Genomic DNA, 11,881 nt, shown 5'->3' on the forward strand with positions numbered 1-11,881 from the left:
GATGATGAACTGAAGTCCATTAACAATATCCTTGCATAAGTCCCCGATTTGTCCAGATGTTGCAGGATGAAATGCAGTCCCATCTTTACTGCATCAACCACATACCTGTTCCCTAGGTAAGCAAACTGCAGGGGGTCCAGCAAGGGTCCAGCAATGTAGTTAAACCAACACCAGTCACTAAAAATGACTTTATGCTTACAAATGTTAGGGTAAAGGGTCTGTAGTCCAGTGATTCTTGGTTTCTTTCGGATGGGGATGAATGGTGGAGCATTTAAAGTAGGCAGGCACTTCACACAGTTCCAGTGAAACTGATCTGAAGTACAGGAGAATGAGAGAGGGGGTCTACTGGAGGTGTTGATGGTTGAGTGGTGATGCGGTCAGAATGGGTGTGAAGTATAAAACCAAGAGCTTCAAATCTACATTAAAACTCATTCAGACATCAACATTGTGATGTTTCTTATTCCTTTCCACATTGGAGCAAGGTTGTTGGTTGAAAACTGATTTTTCAGCTTTTAAGAGTAGCTCCTCTTGGCCGCTTTAATCTCCTTTATCAGTGTGCCCCTATCCTGATTGTACAAGATGCTGTCCCCATTCCTGAAGGCATCCCCTTTGGCCTGACAAAGCTGTCTGAGTCTTGCTGTGAACCATGGCTTATCGTTGTTGTGTGTGAAATGAGTCCTGTTAGGAATGTATATATCCTCAAAGAAGCTGATATAAGATGTTAAAGTCTGTGAAATTTGATTGAACCTGACTGCCCGCAACTAGAATACAGTGATAATCAGGGTGATTTCTGAGTAAAGGTCGACTAAATGAATTAGCAAACATAAAAAGGACAACTTTTTGTAAGGCTTTGAATATGACATTATTTAATTTCACTGATTTTTGCAGTGATTTTGCCTTTACAGTTTGGTGTATAGTCCAAAGTCTATACCAGGGGTGGCCAACCAGTCAGAGGCCGAAAGCCACATTTATTACTGTGTTACTGCAAAGAGCCACATCATACACATGGGCACACATGAACATCACCCATCCCTTCCTCACACACACACACACACACACACACACACACACACACACACACACACACACACCTCTGCTCAGCCAGATTTATTGTAAATGTCACACACCAACATAATGACAGAAATTGAGTCATTTTCAACAATGAACACTGTGTCTCACACACACAAACTCTTAGTTTAACCATGTCCACAAACAAAAATATAATAATTTAAAATAGCGTTTTTCTTTTACTATGCATGTTACTTAATGGGACTTTTGGCATTCCTTGCCTTGAACAATCCCCTTCAAATCTGCCTCATATTCCGTTGTTGCCACTCGAAGCAATTCTTTCACATGGGTGTCAGTCAGAACAGATCAATGCTTTGATTTCACGTGTTTCAGGGTAGAAAACACAGACTTACTTTGTGTGTTAGTTTTTTTTATGTGCGTTTTCACTTCGCTTGAGTTTAATACGGTATTTTCGTCAAATGCGCATGTGCGTGAGATGAATATACCGCAAAGTTTCCCAGTAGGGGCAAGATCATTTAAGTCTTAGAAATACCGTATTACCGTATCACATTAAATAAAAAACTGCGGTTAAGCCAGCCGCATCTTGAAAATACACGGTTAAGACAGCCGCAATTTGTTTAGGGTTGCGCGTCTACTCATGCACTTACGGTATGGGTGGTGGGAGCGGTCAAAATACATGTAAAGACGCTTCAGAGCATTTTCAATCATGTTTCATATTTAAACACTCATAAAACATTTTTCTTTATAGGTTTGCTCAATCTTTCAAATAATTCTCATTTAGACTCTCCCTAACTATAATTCCTTTAAATTTCGACTCATTTTACTGTGGAGTTTTCAAGAAAACTAAAGGCAAAATCACTCAAAGCATCACTGCATTTTCAATCATATTCCATATTCAAACGCTCATAAAACATTTTTATTTATAGGTTTGTTTAATCTTTCAAATAATTCTCATTTACAGTGTCCCTGTCTATTACTCTTTTAATTTCCAATTCATTTTACTGTGGAGTTTTTAAGAAAAGTAAAGGGAAATTCACTCAAAACCTCAGGTGCATTTTCAATCATATTCCATATTTAAACACTCATAAAACATAATTCTTTATAGGTTTGCTCAATCTTTCAAATTAATCTTATTTACAGTGTCCCTGTCTATTACTGTATTAAATTTAAACTAATTTTACTGTGGAGTTTTGGACAAAAGTTAAGGCAAAATCAGTCCAAACATCACTGCATTTTCAATCATGTCACATATTAATACACTCATAAAACAGTTTTCTTTATAGGTTTGCTCAATCTTTTAAATTAGTCTAATTTATATTGTCCCTGTCTATGACTCTTTTAATTTTCAACTCATTTTACTGTGAAGTTTTGGAGAAAACTGAAGGCAAAATCACACAAATCCTTTAGGTGCATTTTCAATCATGTTCCACATTCAAACACTCCTAAAACATATTTCTTTATAGGTTTGCTCAATCTTTCAAATTATTCTTATTTACAGTGTCCCTTTCTATTAACATGTTAATTTTCAACTCATTTTACTGTGGAGTTTTTGAGAAAAGTAAAGGCAAAATCATTCCAAGCATAACTGCATTTTTAATCACTTTCCATATTCAAACACTCATAAAACATTTTTCTTATTTACAGTGTCCCTGTCTATTATTCTTTTAATTTTCAACTTATTTTACTGTGGAGTTTTGGAGAAAACTGAAGGCAAAATCACTCTAAACCTCAGGTGCATTTTCAATCATGTTCCACACTCAAACACTTATAAAACAGTTTTCTTTATAGGTTTGCTCAATCTTTCTAATTATTCTTATTTAGAGTGTCCCTGTCTATTATTGTCTTAAAAATCACTCAAAATATCACTGCATTTTCAATCACGGTCCACATTCAAACACTAATAAAAAAAATTTCTATATAGGTTTGCTTAATCTTTTAAATTATTTTTATTAATAGTGTCCCTGTCTATGACTTTGTTAAATTTCAACTCATTTTACTGTAGAGTTTTGGAAAAAAGTAAAGGCAAAATCACTCAAAACATCACTGCATTTTCATACATGTCACATATTCAAGCATTCATTAAACAGTTCCTTTATAGGTTTGCTCAATCTTTTAAATAATTCTTATTTACAGTGCTGCTTTCTGTTATTTTAAAAAAATGTCAAGTCATTTTACTGTGGAGTTTTGGAGAGAAGAAAAGGCAAAATCACTCTAAACCTCAGGTGCATTTTTATCATGTTCCATATTCAAACACTCATAAAACATTTTTCTTTATAGGTTTGCTCAATCTTTTAAATTATTCTAATTAACAGTGTCCCTGTCTATTTATCTGTTAAATTTCAAACCATTTTACTGTGGAGTTTATGAGAAAAGTAAAGGCCAAATCACTCCAAGCATAACTGCATTTTCAATCACTTTCCATATTCAAACACTCATAAAACATAATTCTTTAGAGGTTTGCTCATTTTTTTAAATTTTTCATATTTAAGGTCTCCCTGTCTATAATAGTCTTAAATTTCAAGCGATTTTACTCCAGAGGTTTTGAGAAAAGTGAAGGCAAATTCACTCCAAACCTCAGTGCATTTTCAATCTTTTTTTTATTTTTTTTTATCTCTACAGTAAAATTACTTAAAATTTAATAGAGTAATATAAAGGGACACTATAAATAAGAAAAATTTGAAGAATTAAGCAAACCTATAAAGAGAAATGTGTTATGAGTGTTTGAATATAGAACATGATTGAAAATGCACCTGAGGTTTTGACTGATTTTGCCTTTACTTTTCTCCAAAACTCCACAGTAAAATGAGTTTAAATTTAATAGATTAATAGACAGGGACACTATAAATAAGAATAATGTAAAGAATTGAGCAAACCTATAAAGAGAAATGTGTTATGAGTGTTTGAATATAGAACATGATTGAAAATGCACCTGAGGTTTTGAGTGATTTTGCCTTTACTTTTCTCAAAAACTCCAAAGTAAAATGATTTGAAAATTAACAGAGTAATAGACAGGGACACTGTAAATAAGAATAATTTGAAAGATTGAGCAAACATATAGAAAGTCTTTTTATAAGTGTTCGAATATGGAACGTGATTGAAAATGCAATTATGCTTGGAGTGATTTTGCCTTTACTTTTCTTAAAAACTGTAACAGTAAAATGATTTGAAATTTAAGACTATAATAGACAGGGACACTGTAAATAAGAATAATTTAGAAAATTAAGCAAACCTATAAACAAAAATGTTTTATGAGTGTTTGATATGGAACATGATTGAAAATGCAGTGATGCTTGGAATGATTTTGCCTTAACTTTTCTCCAAAACTCGACAGTAAAATGAGTCAAAATTTAAAGGAATAATAGACAGGGACACTGTAAATAAGAATTATTTATAAGATTGAGCAAACCTATAAAAAAATATCTTTTATGAGTGTTTGATATGGAACATGATTGAAAATGCAGTGATGCTTGGAGTGATTTTGCCTTAACTTTTCTCCAAAACTCCACAGTAAAATGAGAGATGATTCGACCCCTAATGGGAGAAGCCGAAAGAAGAAAAATAAGATTTTATATACATATACCACAAACATATAAGTGTATTATTTGTGTTCTGATGAAAAAAGCAAAACATCTCTTTGTTGTCTTTTTTTTATAAAAGAAACGCCGTTCTGAAGCGTCCTTACATCCATTTGGACAGCTCCCAGCACCCATACCGAAAGCGCACGATTAGACAAAAAAAAACGTGCGGCCGTAAAGCAAATGGAGAGCTCCACACCGAGGCAGCTATTGATCTAAGATATAAAACAGAATATTAGCTAAACTGTATAAAATAATTTGGTATAAAGAAATGATTTCTAATCTGGGCCGTTGATTTGGATTCCAAAAATGCGGTTGTGTTCCCACCTACCGTTTAGTTTAAGAATTGCAAGTGGAAACGCATCGAAAGCTGATGTCATAAGCGGTTTTTAATATTTAAATATTGCCAGATATATAATTTCTACCCTCTATTCTATTTTTTAGGTTAATTTCTCAACTAGCCCACTTTTACATAAATACATTTTTGCTTGCAACTAAAACAATTTAACAAAGAACATTAGTATCTAATCCTAGGATTGGATTTCCAATGACGAATACACAATTAAAACATTCAACCACCAATATGTTATCTTCCATAAGTTATAGTATGTGAATGTCTTGTCTAAGTACATTAGGATAATTCTACTAGCTTTATTTTTATTAATGTACATTATTAAAAATAAAATAAAAATACATATTTTTTCAAAGATAGTAAAATGTTTACTCAGTAGTCATGCTGTTTCAAAGCTTGTCTTTCAGAGACATTGCATTATGGTGTGTGGGGGGGAGCGGAAGAGTGGGGGGCAATATACGCATGCCTGGCAACCCAGTAGGCAACTTAGTATAAAAAGAGGGGGTAACTGCTGTTTTGCTTCAGACAGCATATCCCATCGTTGAGATACGCATAACTGGAGAGCTCGCGTTTATTTTCTAATTGACCTACAGACATGGCCTTCGGGGTCAAAGTATCTAAGAAAATTCTTTTTCTTATTAGTTTATTATTTTGGGTGAGTATACGTCTCTATTTTCGTTTTACCCACTAGCAGGTGAAACTATAGTCAATGTTGAAAGTCATCCCAGTATATTATATATCTGTGGGCAAAATTTGGAATAGAATAAAATTATTATCCTAAAAATAATAATATAATATTATTTTGCTGATTCAGTTTTTATAAATAAACATAAGCAAGAAAGTGCAAAGTATCTATCTACCACATTATTGATAGCCCCCATGGTGTTAAAGTGTTGGAAAAATAGGAAGATTTCATATAGTTCAGTGTTCAATATTCAGCAGTTCATCCCTTTTAAGAGTGACTACTTGAAACACTAAAGACAGGGCCGCATAACAAAAACAATAAAGCAACTGGAGAGCTCCACACTGAGGCAGCTATTGATCTAAGATATATAAAAGAATATTAGTATGTAACATTACACTCAACTAATAGTACATTATTAACAATAAAATTGTTTCGAGATGGTATGCTCGCCCAAAATAATAACCTAATAAGAAGGATGTATGGAGGTTAATAAGGAGGTTAACAAGGACTACTTTTAAACTTCTTCTTTCTGTTTTTTTAGGCCTTTTGGGGCTTTACACTGAGAGACACAAGACCAGATTTTAATTTAAAATTAGTGCAGCAAAGTAACTTTCAGTCCCATGGCCGAGATCTGGGCTCTTGTTGTGTCACATGCTTTTTTGGATAAACCATCAGACCCATATGTTTAAGTCAAAACAACTATTGCGTTATAAAGTTTAATCTCTTATTTACCTGATTTATTTAGCAATATTCACAATGTTCTGTGCGTGTTTGTCATGCAGTCAGGTCACGCTGTTGTTTTCAGTAGTTGTTCATGAGTTCTTTTTTTTGTGTTGATTTCTCTGTCTCCAGTTGGCAGGAGCGACGTTCACGTATGTCGGCTCTTATTTCATAACGAGCTATAAGAATTTTGAAGACTTCAGGGTTGACGATTATGGCCTTGTCCCTGCAATCATCATTCTTGCCGTGGCCGGAGTCATGTTCTTAATCAGCATAATTGGCTGCTGTGCAACTCTGAAGGAGTCTAAAATTGGCCTAGGCTTTGTGAGTACGGAATTTCCTGTAGCGCAATCCCGAAAATATTGAAATAAAGTTTCAGTTTTTAAAATAAAAATGAGAAGCGAATTATTTTAACTCTTGATTTCTTCATGCACATTTTGTTTGCATGCAGTTCCTACTGATCATCTTGCTGATCTTTGCTGCGGAGGTCACTGCCTTAGTGTTTGGCTACGTGTACAAACCATCAGTAAGTTTTCTGGTTTGGTAATTGCTGCTTTATAATTACTGTATTATTTTGGTGTCCACTTTCATGAATGTAGTTTGGTATTTTGTGAGCTTAATCTTATGAGCTTTTATCTTAAATTCATTTTTAAATTTGGTAGAGCCTTGTGATCTATGGGCACAATATTTCTTAAATGATTTATAAATAACTGTGAATTAACTTTTTACTGACAGATAAGTGAAGGCTTGTACGATTCAGAGTATGATTTTTTTGATATGTACGATGGCTATAATTCACAATCCAAAGCAGTGGATTACTTGCAGACTCAGGTAAATAATTATTATAATTAGGTGTAATACATTATTAAAAACCTGTAGGCTGTACTTTTAAAAAAAAATAATAGCACATGTCTATTTGCTCTCTCTTTTTCCAGCTGCAATGTTGTGGGTTAACTGACTACACCGACTGGAAAAATTTTAGATGGTACTATGATCACAAAACTGTGCCTGAATCATGCTGCAGAGCAAACGAACCGTGTAGTGGAAAATTGGAACAGCCACATCTGCTAAATACTGGTGTAAGCGAAAAAAATCTAAACTGCATTATTTTACATGTCAAACAATTCTGATCTCTACAATTACTGTATTTTTATCATTTGGGGGACAAATGATGTTCTTCGAAATCAAACCCTGCAATGTAGTCTTTGTTTTTTTTAGGGATGTGTAGATAAATTGCAGCAGTTGCTGCAGGGTGTGCTGAATTTTGCCCTGCTTGTCATCTTGGGATTTGCCATCATAAAGGTATGTTAGGCCTATAAATTGTACAGCAATTACCTGCTTTTAAAAAGAATAATGTGGAAATTTTTGCACTGGTAACAATTTCTTTCTTTTCTTCAGTTCTTAGGCATTTTAAGCATTTCTTTTATCATCTGCCGAAAACCCGGAAATGACTACCAAACACTTTATGCGTAAAAGGTTCCATAAAGCTTCTTCATTATCAATAATGAAGATAGTCAGACATTTTTCATAATCTCATCAGTGACAATACTAACATTTCACACATTTGTTTTTCATGGCTTAGTATTTTAAGTTTTGTTGTGGTCTTTGCATAGAAAAGCAAAAATCACTGTTGTATTAAGAAATGAAGGAAGCAAATAATTTATGCTTACTTGTTTCCTTTTGTGGTAAGCACTAAAGTGCAGATAAATTTGCTTCTTTGGTTGACTGGTGTGCCTTAGCCGGCTATGTTTACTATTTGTATTCTACTTTAATTTATCAGAAATGCACACTTGTATGTACCTATTTATAATTGTAAGTTCAACAACAAAATGGAGTTCTACATTTGCCTGAACTGACTTCTTACAACATTCTAAACACTGAATTAAACGTGATTCGAAGTTTAAGTGTATTTTATTTTTTGTCTCTAGATGTTGTTTCTGTAAATGTCAAAGGTTTTGATGCTTTATTTTTTGCTATTAAACGTCTAAGGCAGGGGTGTCAAACTCAGATCTGGCCCGCGGAGTAACTCTTTTTTTGATCATATCAAATGTGTATTAGAGCTGGCCCGCCAGTAGTGCATACACCGCTAATACTACAAATCCCAGAATGCTTTGTTAGTGCGTTGGCGCGTCAGTTGAGACTGCTGAAAAACTCCGCGTACTCAGCGCTAAATATACCCGGAGATTTACCGACTTTGAAGCCCAGAAATGCAGATTTGAACTGCTTAGTAATCCGTTTGTGGTTGACGTGGAAAGCGCACCAACCAACCTCCCAATGGAGCTGATTGAACTTCAGTGTAGAGACGCTCAAGTCAAAGTACGACTCTGTGTGTGCTGCACAGTTTCCTTGTTTCCTCCCCGACACACTGCTCCAACTCCGTGCCCAAGCTGCTCAAATCCTGTTTATGTTCACCAGCACATATCTGTGTGTGTAACTGTTCTCTTTAATGAAGATGAACAAAACACCACTCAGGAGTCTCACTGATGAATACCTTCACTCAATCCTGAGGATTTCCTCAGCTCAAAACCTAAACCCAGACTTTGATGCAGGTATCTGCTTCAACCAATCAGAGTAAACCAGAAGGTAGAAACTGAGCTTGAATAAATGTTGTCTTTATGCACTTTTTCTACTCCAAGTCATGGACTGTTAATGGTTAAATGATTGCTTTTTTAATTGAAGGAAATTATTATTATTTTTGGTTGTTTTGTTGTTGCCCTGTAAAAAAAGATTTACATTATAAAGGAATTCGAAAGTCTATAGATAGAGAGAGACATAATAAGAAACGAATACTACTGATTTGTGTTTTATTTCAAATTGTTTTTCTCATGTGTTTATAATATGAAACTTTTGTTGTTCCAGATTCAATGTTTATGCAAAACTAAAGTTTGTTTCCATATGAAAAGGTTCAACATTACATATCTGGAGAGACGGAAAACATGCACAATTGCAGTAAAATTTTTCAATAAATATTAAGTTTGGCCCACGACTTCGTCCCAGTTTTTAATTATGGCCCACTGTGAATTTGAGTTTGACACCCCTGGTCTAAGGAATCAGAGATCACATAATAGATGCTGACTTGCTGAGTATTTATTGTATTGACGATTAAATAAATGTCAAACAATTGTTTGTGTTAATTTCAAACTTAAAAGCAGCACTTTTTAGTTTAACTTCTGTAAAAAAAAAAAAAAAAAAAAAGTGTTATAACTTCAGGTTATAATTTCAGGTATTATCTGTGTCATGGTGACATGAGAGTTTATAGCATGGGATCGGAAAGTTTATTAACCGCTTAATTCCTGTTCAATTTAGTAGATATCTGTTGGAGAGGGGTTGTTTTGTTTCTTTTAAGACTATGTTCTAGATCATATCTACATTAATGTAAAAATGACACAATTTATTATTTTGTGTAACCATATGATCCAGTAGGGCTGGGCGATAAATCGATTTCATCGATTAACTCGAATGTGTAGTTTACATCGATCTGTTTTAATAACATGATCCATCATCTCCCGGCAATTTATGTGCCACAAGAGACGAGGGCCTCTCCACAGACCCTGGGCGAAATGGCCACTCATGACCGCTCCCCACCCCTTGAGGGAAGCGTCCGTCGTTGGCGTCATGCGACGACACGGAGCCCCCAACACTGGGCCACGGGACAGAAATGTCCGGTCTTTTCAGACATCCAAGGCTCGAAGGGCACGCCGCGAGACCTTGATAGTATGATGCGGGTTTCCCCTGAGGGAGAACCCCCTGCCCTGGAGCCACCACTAGATGGGCCTCATGTGCAGGAGCCCAAGCGGAACTATGCTGGACGCCGCCGCCATGAGACCTAGCAGCCTCTGGAACTGCCTCACAGTGAGTGGCTGGCCTTCCCGCATTTTCCTGATGGCAGTGGGGATGACCTCGACCCGAGCAGGCGACAACCGTGCCTGCATCCTGGCCGTGTCCCACACTACGCCCAAAAAGGTGGTTCTCTGTGCTGGAGAAAGCACGCTTTTGCTGGCGTTTAGCCGAAACCCAAGCACCTTCATGTAGGCAAAGACGACATCTCAATGCCGAATCGCCTGGCGCTCCGAATGAGCCATGAGCAACCAATCGTGGATGTAATTCAAAATGCGGATGCCAGTGCTGCATCGACCGACTTTGTGAAGGTGCGGGGCGAGAGTGCCAGGCCGAACGGGAGGACCCAATGTTGGTATGCTACGCCCCGAAAGCAAACCTCAGGAACCTCCTGTGTGCAGGAAGGATGGAGACTTGAAAGTCCTTCAGATCTATAGTGACGAAACAGTCCCCGGACTTGATCTGCATCACAACCCCCTTGAGGGTGAGCATCCTGAACCTGAGCCTCCTGAGAGAGCGGTTAAAGGAGCAAAGATCTAGAATGGGACACAACCCACCATCTTTCTTCGGAACAACGAAGTACGGGCTGTAGAAGTCTGACTCTCGAACCGAGGGGGGGAACCACCTCGATGGCCCCTTTCCCCAGGAGCGTGCGCACTTCCTATTCCAGGACCAGAGCCTGCTCGTGTCCCACCAGGGTGGGACACATCCCGTTGAAATGGGGAGGAGAGGACGCGAACTGAATCGCGTAACCGCCCTCTATCGTCCGCAGGACCCACAGGGAGACCTCTGGCAGCCCCTCCCAAGCTGCCAGAAAGTTCCTCAGGGGAACCAGCCCCTCGGGACTGGCCTCTGACCCACTCAGAGCAGCTGGGGCGGGGCCCTGCAGCTGATGATTAATGACTTTGGGCAGAAGTGGAGGGAGACGCCCGCTGGAGGGAGGCCATGCTCTGAAGCACAACCTGTGGCAGAGCCAACGGCCCGGCCTCCTGGTGGTGCGGGGGAGGGACGGGCACCGTAGCGTGAGGTGTACACCGGCCCCTCGACCGAAGATCGTCAGGATCTCTGCACCACAGCCCGTTTGCTGGAGGCGAGGGTGACCCTTAGGTCATCCTGCTCCTTTTTGGACCCAGACACTCTGTTTCTGGGCTTTGCGGTGCCCGGAAAGACCAGGCTGGGGCTGCCGCCGACCAGCCCCACGAGATCGGCGAGAGAGGTACTGCTGAAACGCAGCCGACTGCTTTTTAGACTCCTGAAACCTGTTCACGACCGCGTCACAGCGTCTCCAAACAGGCCAGGAGGAGCCATCGGTGCGTTCAAGAGCACAGCTCGATCCTTGTCTGGGAGGTCAGACAAGGTGAGCCACAGATGCCTCTCTGTGGCCACCAGGGCCGCCATGGACCGACCAACGGACCACGCTGTGTGTTTCGTGGCCCGAAGGGTTAAGTCGGCAGCACGACGCAACTCCTTAATGTCAGCGGCCCCGGAGCTAAGTCCCTCATCCAAATCACGTAGCAGGTCAGCCTAGTATGCCTGTAACACACCTATGGTGTGGAGACAACCCGCAGCCTGACCTGCTGCCATGTAAGCCTTCCCTACTAAAGCCGATGTAGCACATAGCGGTTTAGTAGGGAACACCGGAGCCTTCAGCGACGATGCCACGCCAGGAGAGAGATAGCTGGC

General features: G+C 38.4%; 1 protein-coding gene across 1 annotated transcript; it reads left to right on the forward strand.

Annotated features, from left to right (window-relative positions):
* The first annotated feature begins 5,474 nt into the window (after window positions 1-5,474).
* On the forward strand, window positions 5,475-8,265 carry LOC124400044 (tetraspanin-36-like). The gene is made up of 7 exons (XM_046871532.1): window positions 5,475-5,611; window positions 6,494-6,685; window positions 6,813-6,887; window positions 7,097-7,192; window positions 7,297-7,440; window positions 7,580-7,663; window positions 7,760-8,265. The coding sequence occupies exons 1-7, from the start codon at window positions 5,552-5,554 to the stop codon at window positions 7,832-7,834; spliced, it is 726 nt and encodes a 241-aa protein (XP_046727488.1). The 5' UTR covers window positions 5,475-5,551; the 3' UTR covers window positions 7,835-8,265.
* The last annotated feature ends 3,616 nt before the right edge of the window (window positions 8,266-11,881 follow it).

Source organism: Silurus meridionalis, chromosome 17, assembly GCF_014805685.1.
Source record: "Silurus meridionalis isolate SWU-2019-XX chromosome 17, ASM1480568v1, whole genome shotgun sequence".
Classification (NCBI taxonomy): Eukaryota; Metazoa; Chordata; class Actinopteri; order Siluriformes; family Siluridae; genus Silurus; species Silurus meridionalis.

Bases quoted from the DNA above. Each gene is read 5' to 3' on its own strand.
- LOC124400044 (XM_046871532.1), top strand. From the start codon at position 5,552: ATGGCCTTCGGGGTCAAAGTATCTAAGAAAATTCTTTTTCTTATTAGT. The intron at 5,612-6,493 runs GTGAGTATACGT...CTCTGTCTCCAG, and splicing joins TTATTAGTTTATTATTTTGG to TTGGCAGGAGCGACGTTCAC. The intron at 7,193-7,296 runs GTAAATAATTAT...CTCTTTTTCCAG, and splicing joins TGGATTACTTGCAGACTCAG to CTGCAATGTTGTGGGTTAAC.